Raw genomic sequence first — 23,446 nt, 5'->3', positions numbered from 1 at the left:
CATTTTATTACGATAAATAGAATAAAAGTGGTTTTAATAACATCAAATTATTTTTAAGCACACATTCTAAACCAAAACAAATCTATTGATGCCCAAATAAAGTAGGGTCTTGGTTAAGTCTTTTTACACCATAAAAAAATCAAGCACATAATCACAGCACTGTAGCATTGGCTTTCAAGCCAATGAGACACGCAAGTTAAACAGACCTCTACTGATTCAAGATACAATGTACACACCAAAGATGTTTAACAAGTGTTTAGTTGTCCTTTTCCATCTGCAGTTTATCATCTGACCTGCCCCAAGAGCAGTTTCCTCTGAAGCCAGTGTTACACTGTAAGTGACGGTCCTAAGCTCCGCGTGACACATCAGACGGTATGCACGAGGCTCTGTGTGGGCGTCCATGTATCCATCAATTTGTTGTGTCCATTCAGATAAAAACCATGCAACATCACTGACTGAGCACACAAATACCTAAGTATTAGAATTAAATAAAACAGTATTGCAGGGCTTCTGTTCTCTATTGTATGGTTTCTTCTGGTGACTCTGTGAATGTAGTATGAATGTAGATGTGATGTTAACATAGGGCTGCAATGATCCTGAGACATTTTGATAAGAACGTCAAGAATTATGTATTGTCATACAGAATGAAGGAATCGCAAAATCCCACACCTTGATTAACACTATCACATGTAAATCACAAAATAACTATCTTATTTAAACTTAGAGAAAGCTGTATATTACACACTATGCCTTTTTTTTATCTATTTAGTTCAATAATTTGTTTTAAAGATATATTTGGGGGATTTCAGCTTTTATTTGACAGGACAGAGTCAAGGTTGAAAGAAGGAGAGAGAGCAGGGAAGACATGCAGCAAAGGACCGGATCAGGAACCAAACCTGCGGGGCTGTGGGAGGACTGAAGCGTCCCGATGTACAGCACCCGCTCAACCAGGTAAGTGATAGGTTGCCCCAGTCCAATCATGATTGAGTGATCATGCCTGTAATTGATGGATAATATCTCTGAAATGTCAGAATACCCAGACACATTCATATCATCAGTGTGGGAACTTTTAATTTGTTCAATATGAAACTCTAGTGAATCCACATTCAGGTGAAGGATCCATGTAAATACAAAACTGGAGAAAAGTAATCTTCATATAAGCACCATGGGTCACTGAATGGTTTGACGAAGATCTCATCCCCGTAATAATCTATATACACCAAAGCACTTCTTGGAGTTCAACACCGAACTAAGACAGTGATGTTTATGTTATTCTTTCACTCATCTGGATGTGGACAGTTCTTTTTTGCAATGTGTCTGTGTCTCAGAGTTTAATTCACCTGATCTAATGTTTTGAAGAATAGGATGTCTCGGCAGGCCTCCTGCAGTCTGCAGCGCTGTTCGTCTGTTTTGGGGTGAACCACTCTGGGCTCTGAGTCCTCGTCCTCGTCATCTGGGTTGAACGCCTCCGCACACACTAGAGGGAAGACATGCAAACCCACTTAACACACTGCAAGGTGTCCTGTGTGATCACACTGTAATCTGACAGAGCAAACAATCCATGTGAGAGAGTATTAGACAGACTTGTTCAGAGATTAATCAAGTCACAGAAGGGATTAAGTGTTAATGAAAGGAGCCTCCAAATAACCTTGTCAAGGATAAAAAAAATGCAAGAAAACAAATAACAAAGGGCCGGTCAACAAGTTGCTGACAGCTCAGGTAATGAGAACCTTTTAAAAATACACCACCACCAGCGGAATTGATCCTGAAACAACAGGGGTTTCTACCCAGCACAAAATTTAAGAGGTGAGACATTGTGCTTCTTTTAAATGGTAACAAATTGTAACTCGCTCTGAACCATCCATCTGATGCTCTCCTCTTTTCACCTCTCCAGTATCTCTCCCTCTTTTCGTGTTTCATCTGTCTTTCAAACTTCTCATCTCCTCTCTTGTGTCCGGATCATGAAAAGGAGGAAATCAGGATAATACAATCAAATTATAACTAGATCTCTTATTTTTGAGGTGATGATTACATCATACATATGTATAATTTATGAATTATAATGACAAGAATTTACCAGTCACCTGACTTATATCAGATAATGCACAATTTGGGCCGACAGCCACAAAACCCAGCAAAACAACTCGATTGCTATTTATGACTTACTGCAGTGCAATCCGTGGATTCTGTGCTCTCACTACATATGTCTTTTTATAAAATCCTCCATCAAACCTCATGCCTTCCTCTTTGTGCTCTCTCTCTAGGAATCAGTTGCCATACTCACTTCAAATATATGGGTTTAAAAATTAGACAGCTTGTGACCTAAACTTTGGAGACCACTGAGCTGAAGGCTTCTCTTCTTTAGCACACTGAGCCTGTTCTCACATCCTGAACCACCTGCGGCTACAACAACAGGAGAAAACACATCCTCTACCTCCTCTCGCTTCACCTGCACCTGCTGCCTTCAACCTGTTCCTTTTTGAAAGGGCTTCTTATATCCACAGCCTTCAAGTCTTGCCACAGTGAATTAGCTTACTAGTTGCCTCCAGATGCCGACAATGACAGGTAATCAGTGAACTCTCTCTCTCTCTCTACCTCTCTTTCTCACTAGCTCAAACAACATGCACATGTGCAGGGTAGGAAGATGTAAATCAGCTGATTGAATGAGAGCAGTTGTACTTTGTAGTTTATGATCAACTATACCATTAGGGCTTTGCAAACTCCAACATGTCCAGAACTCTGCCGCCCGCCTACTTACCAGAACCCAATCAACTGATCAACTCACCCCAGTCCTCCATGACCTCAACTGGCTCCCGGTAAAATGCAGGATAAACTTCTAAATTCTACTCACCACCTACAAGACCCTCAACAACCTGACTCCCCCCAACATCTCCGACCTCCTCCACCAGCAAGCCCCCGCCCGACACCACAGATCTGCTGATGCAAACCTCCTTCAGGTCCCTAGTACCAATCGCTCCTAGGGTGACAGGGCGTTTTCAGTGGCTGCCCCCTCTCTGTGGAACTCATTACCACCCCACATCAAAAATGCCCCCATACTGCTCTCATTCAAATAGGCCCTAAAAACCCACCGCTTTAGACTTGCCTTCCCCAGCTACATCCCTCCATCCCATGTTCTTATTGTGTTATATGTTTTTCTTAGTATACCTCATTCTTATCCTTTTCTTTGTTTTAAAGAGTGTAATTGATTTTTTTCCTTATTTTATCCTTCACCAAATAAAACCGTTTTTAGAGTTTTGAAAAGCGCAATATAAATGTAATGTATTATCATTATTATTATTAATGTACGCCAGGTATGACCAATGAAAAGATCCCGGGCCAGGTCTGGAGCAGCAGATGCCCAAGCACAACGACGGCTAAGACTACCAAGCAACGAGGAATACAAACATTCACTTCCTGTAATAACCTTGACAGAGTCTTTTTTCCAGTAACTTGCACAGCCGACACACAAGGCTATGGGATCATTGATTCTACCCTGATGTTAATACAATCATCAAAGTGACAAACATTGTGTTGTGTGACAACATGTTTGAAGATGCTATAGATGTGACTGGTAAATCACATCTTGAAAAATCTAGTCACAAGATGCAAAAGATATCAAGAGAAACTTATAATAACTCACTAACGCACACGCACGTGTGACATTTACCACATGGAACAGTGTGTGTTTGTGCAATCACGACACGATATGTATGTGCATTCATGCCAATCATGTTTGGAACCATGTAACCTCATAAGTTTTGACGTGTTAACTCCTTTAGTTCAGCTTGATCAGGCAGATTAACACAAAGAACCAAACAAAAAGCAGTTACAGAGTAAGTTTAAACCCAAATTTGATGCAGTCACTGTTATGAACACAATTCAGAATCAGATAAGACCAAAGGTACAGGCAGGTACCTCATGGGTAACTTGTTGGAATGTGATTTGTCTGGTTTCCCTCATGCTGCCAAAACGTTTACAAGCCACAGTTCACTTGTAACCTGGGAGTGTGATCAAATGTAATGCATATATAAATAAATATATTCCATTTTATTCTGATATTCTATTTTATTCTATTTCTATCTTATTTTATTGTATAGGTTGTAATTAGTTGAGCATTGTTAGAAGAGAGCCTGAGGCTCAAGCATTTCACTGCCAGCGACTGCTTAATGTTATTGTTGTGCATTTGACAATAAAAAAAAATCTTGAAATCTCTGGTATGCATGTGTGTTGGTACTTTTACACTGAGATTGCGACATAAACGTTCACAATTCCGCAAAGAAAATGAAGCATAGTGGTGAGAAAATAATGAGTGATTTTTTATTTTTGGGTGAATTATCCCTTTAACATCTTTTGTCTACAAAGTTATTTACTGCCTTAATCTCCTAAATTTATTCTGAAACTATTTCATTAGCTGCAAGGGCATGTGTGTGTGTACTTTGAAGGGGTAAAGTTAGTTGGACTTTAAATATTCTGTGCATTTACATCTTTGCAACTTGAACCCTCAGTATGAGATTTATTGTTGTCCGTTCCATGGATCAGAAACAACTCTACAACATTATCTTTTAAGTAAATTTCTAGACACAGCCAACAGCTACTTATTTATGCATCCAACAATAACAGATCACCATTAACATTCATGTGAAGTTGTGTTTCTGGCCATCTGATCAATGTGAAATCCAACATTCACCCTCAGTTCTGTTTTTGGTATTTGCCGACTACTGAGGAAAAGATCTGGCTCTTCAGCTGCTCCGTGTTCTAACATGATCACCAGCTATTCACCAACTGTCCATCTTTCTGTTGTTTGGTGCTGAGCAGGTAGTGCACAGTGTGTTTTTAGAGCTTTTAAGTGAAAAACTGTTACTTGCTGCAGCCAAAAATTAGATAATGAGTGATTTCAATACTATAAACAACCCTTTTCATACTGTCATACTGTAATTTTATACATTGATACATTTGAAAATAAAAGATCTGTCTGTGCCATTGCTTCATTCTCAATCTGTGTATAGCATTATTTGCCAAGCTTGCCAGCCAGTCTGTCATGGTTAGACCGGCTATCGGCAACCTCTGGAGAATTCCTGGTGCGTTATTGGACTTTCGCCTCACTTATCGGGGCAAGATGGTTTCTCATACTGTTTAATATAGTACTTGTTTCCAATTTGAAATATGGGCTTATTCATTGTTTTAACAAAAGAAAACTACCTGTTATTCTGTGTGTGGCATGATTTGAAGTTATTTTAAATGGGTGTAATTATTTTGTCGTTGTACCTACACAATTCTTTAGACCTCCAAACAGATACATATTTTATATCATTGTCACTACAGAAGGTCTACTTATACCAGTACATAGATAAATACATTAAAAATAAATACATTATGCTAAAGAAAAAGGCTATTTATGTATTTTTACATGTATTTATTTATGTCTGCATTTCTACATTCATTTATGTATATCTTTATTTACTTATCTATTCATATATAGCTCACAAGACGTTTTTTTACAACACTCTCCTACAACGCAGGACAACAAATTAACTCCACGTACTCCTAACCTATTAGATACTGGTTTAGCAAGCAGGATGAACAATAATGGTGGGGCAGCTGTAAAGATAAACGTCAGTAGACACACCTAGAGCCTAATCAAAGTGCAGTGTGCTGTGACGGCTGACGACATTCATTTACTCGTATGTAAACACTAGACGGTGCGTGAGAAAACAAAAGCCCCGTACACACACAAGATTACAGAGACGGCAGACATACAAACACAATGCATTGGCACTTCTGACTCTGTTTTTTACATGCATGGCAAAGGTAAATATATTCAAGTTGACAGAGAGAAACAGATCACCAGGGTTTCACATGCATGACACACACAATAATGCACACACACCCTATAATGTCCCTGGTGTGGATTACACTTACGGGACATGACGTCACACTTCAAAATGCACACTCACACTCACGCTCATACACACGTCAGTAAACACATGTTACCTGACACTCTCCTGTTGAATCTGCTGGGTGGTGGAGCTGTGGAGAGAAGAGAGGGAGACATGGAATTAAAATCATTATTTTTTACACAATGAAAATTAATAAAATTATGTGATTGCTATGAAATTCTCATCATCATGATCATCCCTTCTGATGAGGTGTTTATGACATTACATGAAGAGAGAGGAGGAGGATTTAGAAAAGGGAAAGGGAGACAGCGGGCAGACAGTGAATCAGAGCGACAGTCAGCATTGGAGAGTAAGTGATGAAGATATTCAAACAGATAGGGTGAAGAGAAAAGAAAAAGTAGGACATGCTCAAAAAAGCAAATTAAGCGATGAAATGAATTGAGAAAGGAAGACAAAGTAATGTAAAGTTCACAATTTATTTATTCTTTTTAAGCAGTGGAGACAGCCTACTACATGATCATCAGCACACAACGGCAGAACGTTTTTCAAGATTGCAAACTAAAAAAATCATGAACAAACTAGTAGCTACAATTACATGACCTGAAGCTTGACAGATATGAGAGAATTAAATATAACTTTAAAAAAGCCCCCACTGTGACCTCTTCACCATTAAAATGTTTACAACGAATAATGTATCAGGAGAGACACAGGATAAGAGGGTTTTGACACTAATGTCTGTATTGATTCCATTACACTGAGGCTCCATAATACCATTTCCTAACAGCACCATTACATCTAATCAATTAGGATCCAGCAACACATTTCATTCCACAAGTAACAGGTGTCGCATCTTTATTTTTGATGCCAGAATCGACCATTGCTGTGTCCAACAGAAAACATTGGGTGAAAAGACGTTTATGTTTTGACTTGACAAGCAGGCCTGCCTGTTCCACTGCCTCAAAAAGCTTCAAGCTGTTCACTGTTTGGAGACACAGATGCTGCCGTTAATGTTCCTCAACAACCAGGATGGCACATTTGATCTCACACTGTAATCGTTCAACGATTCATAACAGCACACATCTGCCCAATGAACTTGTTGGCATTGGTTGCCATTCTGAACTCTGACCCCCTGTAGGTCAGAGTAACTACAGATACAGCTACAGTGCTGGAGTATTGAGAGAGCAAGCACTGCTGTGTTCACTACACCACAAGTTAAGTCAGTGTTGTGATGTTGAACAACTTAACTCACACGGGGGTTGATAGGTTTGAAAAGACTGATGATAAAACAGCAATATAAAATCAATAGGGGTGTAATGGTACTCAAAAATCATGGTTTGGTACAGAAGAAACAGAAAACATTAAACCGATCTTTAATGTATTTGTATTCAACACTTGTTTAGTGAACAGACTAGGGATGGGCATAATTAATCGCGATCGATTAATTGATCATTAAGAATTTCGTCGAGGAAATTATTTTTTCATCGAGAAATTCACTAATTACACATTTGACCACGGGGGGCAGTGTTTGAAGAAAACGCCACAGACCTACTCAGTTACCTGCGACTGGCTGCGATTTAACGTGTATTTCCATTTCAAAAGTAAACATGAAGAGGTCATGGCGAAGTGTAGAGGGGGACCATTTGAGTTAAAAATGACTTGGTTCACTGCCAATACTGCGAAGCCATCCCCGAGACTGGGGGAGACGAGGAGCTGCGTTGTCTGACACGGACGAGGGGAGCGCAAAAACCGGAGCCGCGGCCAGGCTAGCCAAGTTAGCACGGAGCTACCTGTGTATCACGGGGACGTCAGTTCCCTCAGAGCGAGTTTTTACTGCAGCTGGACTGACAGTCACCAGGCTGCGTTCGCTTTGTCGACTCGGTGCCTTGTTTGATAGTTTGGAGTTACATCTGGCAAAACCTGTCAGACCTAAGTATTATATAGATGTGGTTAAGTTGTTGTTTAACATGATGTTTTTTATATTGTTATTATATTATATGTGTGTTTTTTAGCACCGGCTTCTAGCTGTCGGCTCCGCTGCTTAAGATTACGGCAGCGCATATTTTGTTCATCTTGTAATAAAGATCTCAATGAGGAACCATGGCTCTGGCTTTCTTACCTAAAAAAAAGTTCAGTTTACAAAAGCAAAATAAATATATTTTCAAATATTGTCAATAAATAAAATAGTAAAATGTTTATCCATTAAGGTTCAAGATGTAGAAAATTAACTGTACTATTGTTAAATCATAATAATAATAAAGAATATGGATTTTATTTTTTTGGGGCAGAAAGGGTGGCCCTGTGGCATCAATACTGTTTATAAAGGGCTGGTTACGACTTGCTGGCGGAAATGCAGACAAGAGGGAACTTTTCAACGGGGCAAGATTACATTCAAGCTTGAGTTTGATCCCTGCGTTCGCAACAATTTTTTTGTAGGATCGACTTGTCGTCCGTTGTCATTAAAGTTGTAAATATATATGTTAATTTATATCACCTAGAGATGTGCAAATTGTTTGCTTCAATGAAATGTGATTTCAGTCAACCAAACTTTTCTTTTGTTAATTACTGGCTTACTGCAAAAATAAGTACCACACAGAATATGAAGAATATGACAATCTTCATGAATAAGGTGACAAACTTAACCCACAAAGAAACCAGCACACACAGAAAACGTAAGCAGAATCCTTCAGCAGTAAATGCCTTGTGGAAAGAGATCAACTGATGGCGAGACATAACAAATGCTGTCACCAAGTACTTCTCAGGTCTATTCAAACAGTAGAGATAGAATTTGGCAAAATTTGGCACAACATGCAACAATTAAAATCTTTTTAAAGGATTCACATTATCATATTGACAAAAATCATTTTTATGTTAATAACACACAGCCCTACCTAAAATGCATGTCTCTAAAAATTACTTAACCAAGCATGTCCCAGACTTTTGCATACCTGACATTTAGATCACAGCTAATAACACTGACAAGACTGAAATAATATATAATTACTAATCTATTTAAGTGTTGGCTCAAAAGAATGCAACACGCCTTTTACATTATGTGAGTACTACATATACCAGGTGAGAGACACTGATATTAGTCTGGAAAGAATAGCAATATAGTCTAAATGTATTATACACTTATGAAAGTACTGGTTAATAATGGTTCAGTGTAAATGAAGTGACTCTGGATCATTCAGGTCAGTTTAACTCTGATGATCTGCCTGTGTGTGTCACGTCATGTCCCATGTTGTGTAGCAGGTTTAAACATGTTTAAACATGTTTATGAGACACATATACATGTGTCTCATAAACTCTAATGCGACTCAAACAAACCCAAAGTAAACGTCAGCCCTGTACCTCAGTGATAATGTTTATTGTTGAAGTGTAAAGTGAGTGAAGGTCAGCTGGGGAGTGAGGAGAAAATAGACTCTGACAAAGACCTTGACACAGGACGACCGGACCTTCAATGAGTGTCTGTCTGATCATGAAGCAGCAGTGTTATAATTATTCAGTGGTGAAAACCCGCTATGAATGTAGGGGAAACCATGATTACTTTCAGTCACTGCATCGATGCAGAAACGTCCACATCTATGCAGCATGTTTTAATGCCCTGCTCTAACAGAACCGTATGCAGATAAATAAATGTCATGTCCATTTATATTCTTGAGAATAGTGGATGTCTAGTTCCAGACACTACAGAACCTTTCTCTTGGCAGTTTTGACGGCAGCAGCCCAACTTTGAAATGTCAGACTTTGCACAACTAAATCCTTTGAGGACAGGACAAAATTCCATCCTCTTGCCTGCATGCTTCCCTCCCAGACCTGGCTTCAGACAGGGTATGGTTTGAATCTGGGGCAAGATGACCCTTGGACCGATTTAGGAGTTACAAGGGTTGAATACTTAACGATGTAGCCTATATGCAAGCAAAAGTACACACTGTGAGCATGTTTAAATACAACTCAAGTTAATTAATATACTACAGTAGCCTCAATGTTCATCTTTAGGAAGTAATTTGACAGATGTAAGATGGCACTCTCATTATATAACAAAACATTCTTTCATGTTTGGTTTATTTTCCAGATGATGATACAGCGCCTTTAGCTAATGTCTGCAACAACATCAAAGTGAAATGGAAATGTCAAAACAGCAGCTAGTTATTAAGTTTAATTCTGGGTCATGATTTCAGTGCATTGCAATTGACACTAGACGGTGTTCATCAGGAAGTATACTGTAGGGCTGAATATGCATACAAATTAGGGCTAATAACGTGGCATGTCAAGAAAGAATAAGGAGTTTTCTTAATAGAATAATAAACAAGGAGAAACAAAGTCTAGGAATGTGTGTGTGCATGCACACGGGTCAGTGTGTACCAGTACTTACAGTATGTATCGTTGTACAGTAAAAAGAGTCTCTCTCTGCCCTCCTAGTAAATGGATTGTGGTTTTGTGCAGCATTGGTGTGGGCCTATAGGGGCATCCTAACCTTGGGCTTGTTTGTCATCTGATTATGTGTCTCTGCCTGCAACAGGGTGTTGATTTAAACACACTGAGGTTGAGGTCAGGGCCCTAAACACCTGCTTTCTAACACTGGGCTGTTACTAGCCAGCAAGGACATGGTTCATGGCTGCTACACATACACACATAGTGTGTGTCCATTGCTACCCTATTACCATCCCGTCAGAGTCCATTAGATCCAGACTGTGAAGACAGGAGCCTGGGGGAAACTCACACATACACACCACTTTCACCCAGTCACCAGGAGGGATAGACAGTGTTTAACACTCCACTCTCCGTGGAGATCTCTCTTAGTATCACTCAACACGGATAAAGTCACAGGAGAGTATCGGGTACTGGGCAATGACATTTGTGGCATCAACAGGATGAAATTACTTCATGTCCCTGGTTGAAAGTAATAAAACCTTTTTCTACAACACATTTAAATCTCATCAAGAGCAACTTCTGCATTTTAACTATTTGTATATATGTGTTAACACGCATATGAATAAATCCCATTCAGACTCTTTTGGCATCTGTTTCACCGACATGAATTCTCATTCTGCCAGTCCACTTATCAGGCTTTGATGTTGTTTTAACACAGCATCAGAATTTACAAGGTAAATGCCAAATGACTTATAACTGAATAGGTGCCAAGCACCAGCTAAACTCCTCTTTGGCAGATAATGATTTCCCTGCAGGACTCAGTGCGTGCTGACCGTTAACCAATCAAATCAAAGCAAAAACATGGCTCCATTAAACAGGCGCCAAAATGACAGCTTGTTTTTCAAGCAATGAGATTACTTACAATGCAAAGACGCGAATGGACATGAAAATATCAACCTAAATATATGAACTCCAATGTGATGGAAAGTCGCGAAGGCAAATCAGTGTTGAGAATGAAAATCACAGGAGACAGGTCCTTGTACCGGCAAGTCATCAAACTGGTCTATGATCAGCGGCAGCCTCAGGTATACTTAAAATTGAAGTCATCCAGACAGCTTCTGGAGATGACAGTGACATTCTCTGAGCTGTGTGCACCTATGGATGGTCTGGTGAGCCCACACACGACAGCTGGCTTCTCTGGAATATTCACAACAGGTACATCACAGCAATTATAATTATTTCAGCCAGTAGTCTTCTCTCCTCTTTACTGGAGAACGGACAGATATTCTCTGGTTGTGTTTACTCTCACAAATAAAACAAAAACATTTTGTTGTTTGAATGTAGCATTGAGCGTTCAAAAGACTGTGTGGCTAACAGAAAATACAAAAATGTTGGTGAAACAGGAAGTGGATCCATTCTATCGTGGTAAGTTGCTGAGAAGGCGAGGAAGGGTCGACTGAAGCAGTGTGGATGGGTTGTTCTCAAGACACGATCACAAGGACAGTACATGTTGTTGCTTGTAAATAGAAACCCATCCATCAGGGGCCACACACAGTAAGGTACATTTTGAATGAGAATAAAAAAATAGCCACTAGTTAATAATAGAGGGAGAAACATGTATGAGGTTAAATTGATGGGTGGCATCTTTGTGTACCAGACCTCGGTGAGTCATCTAAAACGTACAGTATTTTTCTGCTTATGCATGCATTCCACCGTCACTGTGTTTGATAGTACTTATAAAAGCTCTGCACTCTGCCTGGCTATTTTCCTTCTGACCAGTCCATCTATTTGCAATTATGTTTATTACGGTGTATCTGAAGGTCTGTCTCAGGGCAGGACTTACCGATTGAATAGTTTCAATCTTAACTACTCAATTTATTAATTGATTTAAGGATGGATAGCATTAAAGCCATGTTTGGTGCCTTCCAAAAGTCTGGCAGAGAAGTGATTCGTCACCCTCCTTTATCCCTGTCTTCTACTTAAACCCCATTAAAGTACTTGGAGGGTAAAGCCAGCCAACTGTGGAAAAGATGTGACTATTCAGGTACATGTAGAGAAAACTCATCATCTGAGGGTTTTTTTCAGACCTCTTTCTACAACAGGGTTATGGTGTAAGAAGTGTTATTACACTTTCATGAGTTTAATATTATTCTTGGTTTTTCAGGTTGTATTTGTCATGTGCAAGTAGGGTCAACAGCACAATGAAAGATGTTGGACGAGAATAGACAGGTCAGCCCAGCAGTGCAATAATTAAATTAAAATAAAGGCAAGGTAGAAAGAACAGACTATAAACAAGTTAAATACAATGCAATATTAAAACTATAAACATTCAAAAGGTGCAGTGTGACTTTCCTTTTTGCTGAATTGACCCTGAGCTGTCATCACAACTGGAAGCACTACGCTTTCCTGCTTCACCTGAGGTGTGAATTAGCTGGCAGGTAAAAAGGGGGACTGGTAAAGCCCTTGGCATTGGAAGAATCAGCACATAGGTGCAAACTGCAGTTACAGAACAGAAAAGTAGTCAATTCAGAATTGGGGTGAAAACCATGGTGGCCTATGGGTTAAGGTGCCAACCAAAAGGTTACATTTGCATCAGGGCAGGGATCTTCAGAACATGGCAATCCTTGAATCTCTTATTCTCTTTCTTATTTCCCGTCAGCTCTCAAAAAATGGGGGATAGAGGAAAGGCATCGTGCGAGGAAGCAATCTTTAGTAATTAGCAGAAAGGAGCTGTATTACCATGTAACACCTGGAAAATAATAATAACTATAATTTTCAGACCTCACTTTCAACCACAAAGCCCCTCCCTTCTGAAGCTCTATTATCTGCTAAATAACCACCAGCTGGGAGGATGCATTCCAAACTGCTCAAAATGATTTGCTTTGATCCAAGTCCAACTCATGAACAGGTCAGATCACTGTGGGTAGCCCAGCAAGGCGGAATGACGACGCACGCATGCTCTGTGTACGATTTTATATTGTAGATTTGTCTTGGTTTTTGTTCTTGATTTCTCAACTTTCAATTTACGTCACAGTTTGTTGCTCTTTAACTCACAGCTAATTAATCCCCCCCGCACACACAGGCAACATGTTTGTGTGAAAATAAATAAGAGTATAAAAAACGGGATCAATGCTGATGAAATAAATCACGTTCTCCATTTCGAACTTATTTTCAGGGGCATTTACAAGCAAAAGCGGGAATAAAGGAGCCTGATCTGTACGTGCGCAGTCCCAGTGATCTGACCAATTAGAAAATGAAATGTCTCCAGCTGTCATGTAAAATGCAGTTTCTTCCGTTAAGAGCAGGTGGACATACTGAAAATGTGTGTGTGCACATGCTTTTGTGTGTTTCAATGTGTGGGTGCGTAATTCTGAGTGTGCAATGTGTGAAGTGCTCTCCCTACAGTCATGTGCTAGGGGGTGTTGGTGGTTGTGATGGTGGCTGTATCAAGTGTACGTCTGAAGTTGCCTTGGCAACCTAACACAAAGAAGATCTCATCACCATAACAACAGGACCCCCTTCACCCTCCTCCCCCCTTCTCGGCCACCATCCACCCCCTTCTCCTCTATCCAGCTCGTAACAAGTGGCAGATCATCCCTCCTTCTCCCCTCCCTCCTTCTCTCTCTCTCTCTCCCTCACTATCCAACCCCATACACCTAATCGCTGCCATAACAGCATTAACAGAGAGAGAGGGGAGAAATGGAGGGAAGAGAAAATTTAGAGGGTGAGAGAGGGAGAATCAGAGGGGGAACAGAAAAAAGATAGACAAGATGGGGGGACAGAGCGAAATCTATTGTGACATGGAAAAATTAAATCAACAGAAACAGTAAGGGGGGAAAAAAACAAACACAAAAAGTAAACGTCAACATGATGGCAATGATGAGTATTACACTGGTGTATAATCCTGTTGATATAGATATGAAGGAAAAAAGGGACAGAGAGATAAACAGAAACCATGGTGGCCAGAGATGTGTTACACATAAAGAAAAAGGTAGATAAACAGTCATTGGATAAGAGGAAAAAAGGACAACCACAAAACATAACTGGGGATTCAGAAAAAAAACGGTAGAGACAAATGAGGGCAGCTATAATCACAGAGGCGATGGGAGGGAGGGAGGGGGAGGGAGGGAGGGAGGGAGGGAGGGAGGGAGGGAGGGGGAGAGAGAGAGAGAGAGAGAGATTGAATAAGTGAATAAGGTGTTTTTTCATTTATTTCTCTTACAGACATTCTCAGTGTGTGACTCTCTGTCCACTCAGTCCATCAATACATGAGACAGTTTCTGGGAGGAAGACCATACAAAGCATGAATCTGGCCACTGCGCCTCTGAAATTTAAAACTTCAATATCTTACATTTGGCCAATCTTTGCATCGACAAAGTTAGACTGCGAAGAGAACAAATGAAGAAATAACAAATCCACGGACACAGTTGGTAAGAATGAAATTCAACCTAACTTCGGCTGCGGAAGGAACAGTTTGTTTTCAATTGGAAGTTTTTTAGGGAAAAGATAGCTATGTTATTTGTCTACCTGTTGCTGCTCACAATTTCTGGTTTTCTTTTTACTTCTCTATTTACTGAACTAGAAACATTAAAAAGCAGCAACATTTTGGAAGTCTCTCCATAATGAACCAGTCAACCACCTTTTAGTCTTTATTCTATTTAACAGAATGAATTTGGCAGAATTATACAGTGGCATGGTCTGGAGGGAGCCTATCACTGAAAAAAGTGAACTATAACGGTTGCATTAAAACAGATTTATTGCATTTAAGGTAGAAAATTAAGCTGTTCTCACACACATGATGTCTTTGTGAGAATAATTTATTTTAGAGAGTAATATCTGGACTTAAGCCTGTGAGTAGTTGAGAAACTCAGTCACACTCAGTTTAAAGTGCTACTAAGTCTAGGTCAAAGTCATTATCCATTTATGGTTCTTTTGTCTTTCCCCGACATATAGGACATGGAGACAACATTTATCTACAAAGTAAAAAGGTTGTACAGGTAATTAGGCACTATCTGGAAACATCAGTTCTTAGTTCTAAATCTGTGAAAGGGGTCTTTTACCAGTTAACCTTAGTATAAAGATTTAAAAATTAAAAGGAAATATTAAAAAAATGCAGCCGCTCAAATATCTTGAGGCTCATCTATGCTGTCATTACTAACAAAAAGAGATGCGTCAATTTCAAGCTACAGTATATGGCCGTCACTGTCCACATACTTCCATGCATCTTTGCTTTGGGTCATGAGTATCTTAAAACAACAAACCTGATGATGGTGGAGGAGGCTGTGATAAAGTACCTCCTAAGAAAAAAAATAATTAAAATTTCTCAAATCTTGCTTTGATGCATTGTAAACCTCTCTTGAAAGATTATGTCTTGTTGCAGAAAAGTGCATAATCATTTCATTCAAAACCCAGTTTGACATTATGAATGGCTGAAACAGCTTAATAAGACAGGACTCTACATATCAGGGTTTTCCCTAAGACTATAACATTTTGGTGGAACCTACAGTGTTTCTCCCACCCTTCCTATGTTTCTATCTCTTCCTCGGCAACAGCCCCCACCATCTGTTCCTCTTCTATCCACCCACACTGTCGCTCCATCTCTTTTCCTGCTTTCCCTTCAGCCTCTCTCATCTCTGCTCATGGCTCTTCCTCTCTACCTCTCCTCCTCTTGAGGAGTGATTGATAACAGGAGGGTCAGATGTGGAACAGGGAACTTCCCTCACGTGTTGCCTCTCCTCCAGAGCTTGCAAACTCGGACATCACTGTTAGTCTCTGCTGACACGCACTCACATACAAATACAATGGTTCAATCATGCACTTAATGACGCAAAGTAAAGCTGATAGACCAAAGCCACACATACAGTACAAGATACATGAGCAACCCCTCACAAATCATGGATGGAAGACACTACAGTTGAAGCTCAAAAGCAGACACAATAAAGCACATTATCAGCTTCAGTCTGCTCCTGCACACCCACGTATACAGCGAAATCCCTCCAGAGCCATGTCTCCAAATGCACACATGCAGCCTGTTCAGAGGAGAGGAGTTTATGGCAACCTTCCCTCTACTGTATTAGAGAGTATCTGAATTTAACAAATTTAACAGAGCGGAATACAAATAATTGTTTCAGAACTGCAGTTCTTGGCCACTTAATTGCGGCATGGCTTTCTAAGAGTGTGCATTTCTAGCAATCTTTTCAGTGCTTTACCTTCTGCCAACTCGTAGCACAGTTTTTTTCCCCCATTCTAATCGGTTATTAATGCATCTCTCCCTCTCCTTATTTCTGTGTGTCCCTCTCCCCGAAGAAGACGTATGTAGTCTGCCTCTATAAATCTGCAGTCAATGTGAAAGGCTGATCTCAGCAACTTCAACTCAAGGCTCTACACAGTTTACACTCCAATACCAGTTTAATATGGAAATCTCATTCCAAACACGTAATTTGTGCAAAAGAGAAGATTTCAAATTCGCATAAGATATATGCATATTTTTTTTAAACATGAGACTGTATTTTAATAAAGAAATTTAGGTTTAGCAAATGGACTTAATTAGCATGGGAACGTTTGCGTACTTCTAGTCTAAATGTGCAGTGCGAGGCAGATATCAGGGCTGCTGACGTATCATGTCTGCTGGTTTCTGTGCGTCATACCAGACACAAATGATAAGTGTTAAACAACATTTCAATTACCAAAATTGGGGCCTAACCAACTGAACAGAGCACATGCTCAAAATGCAGAAGATTCCAACAGTAGTTTGGACAACATCAACAGAATTGAGTTTTGCAGGGGAATGCTCCTTTATCATGATCACAGGGAGATAATGTGTATAATTAGTACAGGCTGCTTCAAGCCAGCAGCTGTTTGTATCATATGAGAGTCAGCTGGGGAATAGATGACATATCATTGGAGTAGACTGTTAAGAAATACTACATGTGGTTGGCAAAAGAAGAGAGAGGTTACACAGAGCAAGCTACTGAACTTCGTTTCACCAGTTCGGATCTTGAAACAAGCAGGGGAAATTTATGCAACTATTTAATATTACCTTAAATAATTCAAGGTTCAGTGTTTAAGATTTAAGTGAAAGGGATCGATTGGCAGAATTTGAAAAGGAAATAATCCTAGTGATGTTTTTACTAATGCTTTTCATCTAGGTTTTCCTTAGCGTAGAAAGAGCCCTGAAGGGTTAGCCCTAACCCTTCACTGGAACAGACATGGCACTCAGTAGATCGCATAGCTCCCCCCGAGTTCCTTAACCTTAAAAAGTCAAAACCACATTGCACACACACATAAGTCTCCTAAATAGATCATTTTTTTCATCATGATATATGCAGTATAGTCTGGAAAATTGGTGAAAAACTCATAAAATGCTGTCTCTCTTGCTATGTTAAAGAAGTGACAAAGAATTCCTGGATCTGCCCCTTTATCCAGATCCAAGTTAGAGCTAAAATCAAATGAGTTCTGTCTTGACCCATATCCCATCCTTCCACAAATGGACAGGTGTAAAAACACTACCTCCTTGGTGGAAGTAGGTATAAGAGAATGGAAACAAAACCAACAATTAAGGTAGAGTCCAAGGGAAAGGCAGCAGCAATGTTTGGTGTAGTACTGACTAGTTAGTGCAGTGGTTAACTGCTATAAAGATAAAATAATGGTGGATGAACATGACATTTCACATCACCTGTAGAGTTTAGTTAACCCTGAGGTACAGCTGTGTAGCAGAATGTGATGAATGCACTGTAATCAGCCAGATACTTTACAAATTCAAATACAGCTTAAACACTAGGGGTGCAACGATTAGTCGACGTCGTCGACAAAAATAGTCGCCGACGAATTTACTCGTCGACGAGTCTTTGATTACGTCATAGCGCATGTTTTTTTTCATGCCATACAGCTGAACTAAACTTTGATTTACCGGAGGTGCTAATGGAAATAGCTGAGGAGTGAGTCATCTCGCTTCCTTCCTATCTCTGAAAGTCGCGCATGTACAATAGCGACAAAACATGGACCAATGGCGGCGTCCGCTGCAACAGCATCGTGGGGAGAATATCACCCTCAACATAGCCCGAAAAAAACTACGTGCAATATCTGTACGGCGGACCTGCTCTCCATGGAAGCAGGACATGTGCATTCGAGGAGGAGGTTTGACATCGTAACGTAAACAATGCGGACTCGCCTCGGTAAGATAGCCTGTTAGCTAGCTTGCTATATAAACATATATACCTGTGCGCAGGATTCTAGAATCCATTACAAAAATATATTTTTTAATGAAGTATGTATGTATCGATCTTTATTGTCTTTATTTTCAGGCATCACATGCCTCGAACAACATCAAGCTAAATTTAAAAGCTGTTTGCTAAATAAGAACAATTGAGAATTTGTGTCATTCATAATCCGATTAGTCGATTAATCGTTTCAATAATCGATGACTAATCGACTATCAGAATAGTCGTTAGTTTCAGCCCTATTTAACACCTATCAAGATAAAGCACAGCACTTTACTAAAGAACAGTCTCTCACCATGACACATTGTGTTCATCCTGCAGAGAGAACAGGATGAACTGGTAGTGTCAAGTTGTCGAATAGATTTCAGGCAACAAGGTTATACGTTACACTCCCTGCCATGTGCTTTCAGATTAATTAAAATGATCGGAGATCTCCCACTGTCTCACTTGGATACACTCGGGCAAGATACATGGAGCATAGACACAAGGAGAGCATACATATGAGTTACATGAGAAAGCTTGACGTACGAATCAACAGCTCTATGATATTCAGCAAGAGAACTGGTCGGAAAGTAATATATATTACAAAGAAGTTGTAAACAGAGATATGATGTTACATGATATCAGCAACACTGGATACGGGAAACATACAGATACGGACCAATGCACAAATATGTAGCAAACAATGTCTGCACTTTATATACACTTATACCACCAAAATACACAAAGTCATGCCCACAAACCATATACACGCACACACTCAGGTTTCCTCAGTGACAGATTACTAGCAGGGGTGCAATACATAACTCAAACAGCAGCTTGTAGCTGTAATTGACCACTTTATTGGTCATGTCTTTCCCCCAGTCAGTGGAACATTTCCTCTCCTCCATCATGCTGCATGTCAAACAATGCTTTGCCTACACAAACTCACATTTTACTATTACTCATTACCCTTTGAATTGCTTTTGCAGTACTTCCGCTTTGTTTGTATCTTTGTTCTTTCTGTCTACTTTTGCAACGGCTTTCTCTTTGCCTGAAACCACTGTGTACATCTGCTTGAGCCACTGGTTCTTTCTCTTCATCGTTGCCACAAAAAAAAAAAAGCCTATACCACCCTTTTTCTACGTCATCAAGCTTCCTCTATCCATTTATATTCTCACGCTCTTCACTGTTTTGGTCCCTGTTTCCCACCATGTAACTCCCTCGTCACTCTATTTACCTTTTTCCCATTATTCAACACTGTCCATTTCCCTCCCACAAAATGTGCCTCTTGTACTGTCTCTCCGCCCAATATCTGTCTCACTCCCTTTCCCACTATCTCCCCCTCTCTGCTTCTATCCACAAGACTTCAGTCCTTAAAAGGAAGTGGCCCAGTCCTGCTTATAGCTGCATCGTTGTTAACCCTTTCCCAGTGTAATTAGGTTTACATGAAGTTACAATTGAACAGCCATCCGTTTAGCAATGTGTATATTTAAATCATGTTTCAAACAGAGAAAGAGAGAATCACAATTAGTCTAATTAAAGATTAATTTGTTTTACTACATGGCCCGCACATAATACTCTAAGCACTCTACATACAATAAGTCACTAATTGAGGACAACTTAGCTGTGATAAATAAATTATGCTTACTTGAAATCACCCTGTGTTATTAACAATCTGAAAAAGATACAACCTTACAAGAGCAATAGTTATCACACTATTAAAAAAGGAAATCCCACAGCATATACAGCTCACACTTTATCAATAGAGTGGCGACTGTTTTATGCACTGGTAAGTGCAGTAGCATTCTTATGCATATACCATTTAGCAGAGGCTCCTAATTATATTAGCCAATCAAATTATATTTGTTGACCATGAGAAAGTCCTCATTTGGTTTCTTTGGAAATCCCTCCATGATCCAGGCAGTGTAAGTATTTTAATTTCCACATTAAGTCACACACTGTTTTACAAATACCATGGAGGGTGATATTTTTCACTGGACACCACATACGTAAATCAGCTGGCAAACGGGCAAGCAATGATGAATGGAGGCAAGATGGATAGGTTACAGTGTCAACTTAATTTACAAGCGCTAACTCAATCCATTAATTCCTGTCCTGACCCTTCCACTTTACTACAGAGGACACGCAGCTCTGAGAGTGAGACAAGTGAGATCACAGTTCTGCACATCATGATTAATGCCTTTTCACAAGAAAGACTGTTGATGTTCCTGCTGAAGCAAACAAATATATGAGTGTTCCTAACTGCTGAAAAAATATATAAGCGTCATTATGCATGAAATTCTGTTTGCTGATGCAAAAAATAATGAGAGGTAACGATGTTGGCAAGACAACTCTAAACAACGGACTACTTTAGTTTGTTTATGTGTCATTTTCCCAGACTTCTTTTCACAGTGGGAGCAGTAAGATGTTCCTTATGACAGTGTTGCCTCTTCTTTGTGCTTACGTCAGTGATGGTGTAATGTGAACTTGCTTGGGGGGGGGGGGGCTACAGACACAAAAAGTGGAAAATACCCCATGTTTTTAGCACTATAATAGGAGTCTGGTATGTGTATCATCCAACCTTGATGGCCTTACCATATTCACCCAGGTTACACCATGTTATCAGTGATGGCCTGTATGATTATAAACCTGCAGAACCTGAGGGCTGTTACCCGGCGCCTGTAAAATGTGACACTGCAGAATGTGGATGACAGGATTCCTCTCTGACCTTATCAAGCACTGAGTTTATGAACCGAGCTGCTGCAGGTTTCCTGAAACATTTACACCATCAAAATCAAGCATATTTTCCCATTGCCAGCCTCAGGAGCTCGTTTCATTAAAAGATTTGAGGGAGAGGTATGCTTGTAATTATTTCCGGGGTCCTAACACACAGTTTAGGAGATGGGACCCTGGAGACATTACAAGGAGCAGTATCGTCTGGTATTATAATATTATAGTTGGCAAATCTTGTCTGTAGCAAAAGCAAGCGAAAAGAGAAATAATGACAATGACTCAGGCCTAAATGTCATGGGTCGAAAGCATCAGCCGGCCACATGACAAGTACAGAAATATGTTTTCATATCCGCAGGATGACGGTCGGTATATTCATTTTGGCTTCCCAAAAGACATAATCACAGCAAAATATAAGGCCCCAAGAAGACCTGAGTGTTGGTAAAATGTTTAACTGTAGAAAAACACTAGTGGCAAACTTGCCCTTGCATTAAATCTGACTACTAATGCAGCCATAAACAGACAAAGTAAGTCAGATGCTCAACTCTAGTGAACAGTTCAATGTGTTTCGTGTTACATTTCCAGTAACACAGGCTGTTAGGGGAAGGAATGCAGAACTTTTTTCTATTAATCTACTGTATCTCCTCCAAATCTACTCTCTTTCCCTCCTGCAAAACTTGACTCCTTTCCGACAGACAGTAAAAAGTGCAGTTGACCTTTAGGAGGATAAAACATATGAGAGTTACACAAACACATACAAGGCCAATGCCTATCACTGTCACTTCTAGCAGCCATTGGCTGAGAGCAATTTCAAGGCCAATGTTTTCTACGGTGACCATGAATGTGATTGTGTTGGGCACCATATTAAACACCCAAATGGCATAGTCTGAAAATTAATCACTGAGTCAATCTTTTTTTAAATGTAACTTATATAGCCTCTTCGCTGCAGGGTAATTTGTAAAAAAGAGGATTTGGAACCCATCGGTTAACAGTGACCCTATTCTCTGCGTCGTAGAGTAATAGAGAAATAGTACAACCTCTCATTGCCTACAAAGAGGACATTGTATTTTCAGTCATGTTTGTTTGTGTGTAGATGGGAGGCAGGATATAGGTTTCAAGGATTTTCCATATGACCTCAATCATGTGAACAAATGCGTGTGTGTGTGTGTGTAAATGATCAACCATCTTATATATGGAGCAATAAAGAGATTGCAGAAATGGCTTGGAATTAATAAAATATACTGTCACATGTAGGATCTACTGTTCAGTTCGAGAGTTAGAATGAGTAAGGGTGTGATACAACGACCAGCTACACGCTGGTCTTTTGTCTGTTCAGCTGTCTGCTCTAACAGCCAATTTGGCAGGAAACCAACCATCATCCTTTTCTCAAAACGCATACTAGCTGCAGTTTGGCAAACTCTGCTGTTCCCTCCCTGCAGTCATAGGTGATTATTGCTGTTCATTTATCAACCTGTTCTGAGATTACAGTGAACACGGGGGCTCAAATGGCGCAGCTAATTAATCTGCAAGTCCCCTGTTATTCTGAATTAGGCGAATATTTCTGTATATTCATGTAATGGAATCCATATCTAGAAATGGCTGTCGAAGTCTGATCTGACCAACGTGAACACCCATACTTTTATCAGCATATACAAAACTAGAAGGAGGTCATTGTCCCTCTAATTCAGCCCATCTCACCGTCCTGACCCATTCTATAGGGCTGTGATTCAGTCTGCTGCACAAGTGTGAGTTTCTACGAAGCTCAATAAAAGATCTGGATTGGAATTAATCGAAAACATTTCTCTTTACCCGCAAATCCTCTGCATGTAACATCTTTGCTGAGCAGATATTAAAGAATTCATGGATAACCTCAGCTGGCCAGTGGGACTGGCTCACTTGTTTGATTGTGAGTGCTTCAGGTTTGACAAAGTCCCAACCAACCTTTGCATCTGAGGCCTGTCTCTCATGTATCTATCTAATTATCCATGATATAAACAGGTGGATATCAGGGCAGGTAATGAAAGACTCCATGATTCCTAAACACAATACTTTTCAGAATACCTCTAAATTAAACTACACCCTGTTTGGCTGCCCAAAAAGTATAACTACATTTTGCTGACGATTATTGCTGGTTCCAACCCACTTTCCCTCTCCCTCATTCATTCTCTTCTTCCCATTCATGGTATTTCTCTACATTTCTCCCCTTGTAAATTCTCACTTTCTCACACGCCAAAGTGGGCTCTG

The 23,446-nt window shown here is 39.9% G+C and overlaps 1 protein-coding gene across 2 annotated transcripts in view; it reads right to left on the bottom strand.

Annotated features, from left to right (window-relative positions):
• The window catches only part of prkar2aa (protein kinase, cAMP-dependent, regulatory, type II, alpha A), a 43,903-nt gene that overhangs the window by 8,866 nt on the left and 11,591 nt on the right, over positions 1–23,446 (bottom strand). For both annotated transcript variants that reach the window (XM_062392047.1, XM_062392048.1), the window contains exons 3-4: positions 5,992–6,027; positions 1,341–1,477 (exon numbers count right to left, since the gene is read on the bottom strand). In XM_062392047.1, the coding sequence (XP_062248031.1) occupies positions 1,341–1,477; positions 5,992–6,027 (173 nt within the window). The remainder of the gene's footprint in view (positions 1–1,340; positions 1,478–5,991; positions 6,028–23,446) is intronic.

The sequence above is a fragment of the Platichthys flesus genome, chromosome 7 (assembly GCF_949316205.1).
Source record: "Platichthys flesus chromosome 7, fPlaFle2.1, whole genome shotgun sequence".
In the NCBI taxonomy this organism is placed as follows: Eukaryota; Metazoa; Chordata; class Actinopteri; order Pleuronectiformes; family Pleuronectidae; genus Platichthys; species Platichthys flesus.
This window is presented reverse-complemented; position numbering and strand designations above follow the sequence as displayed.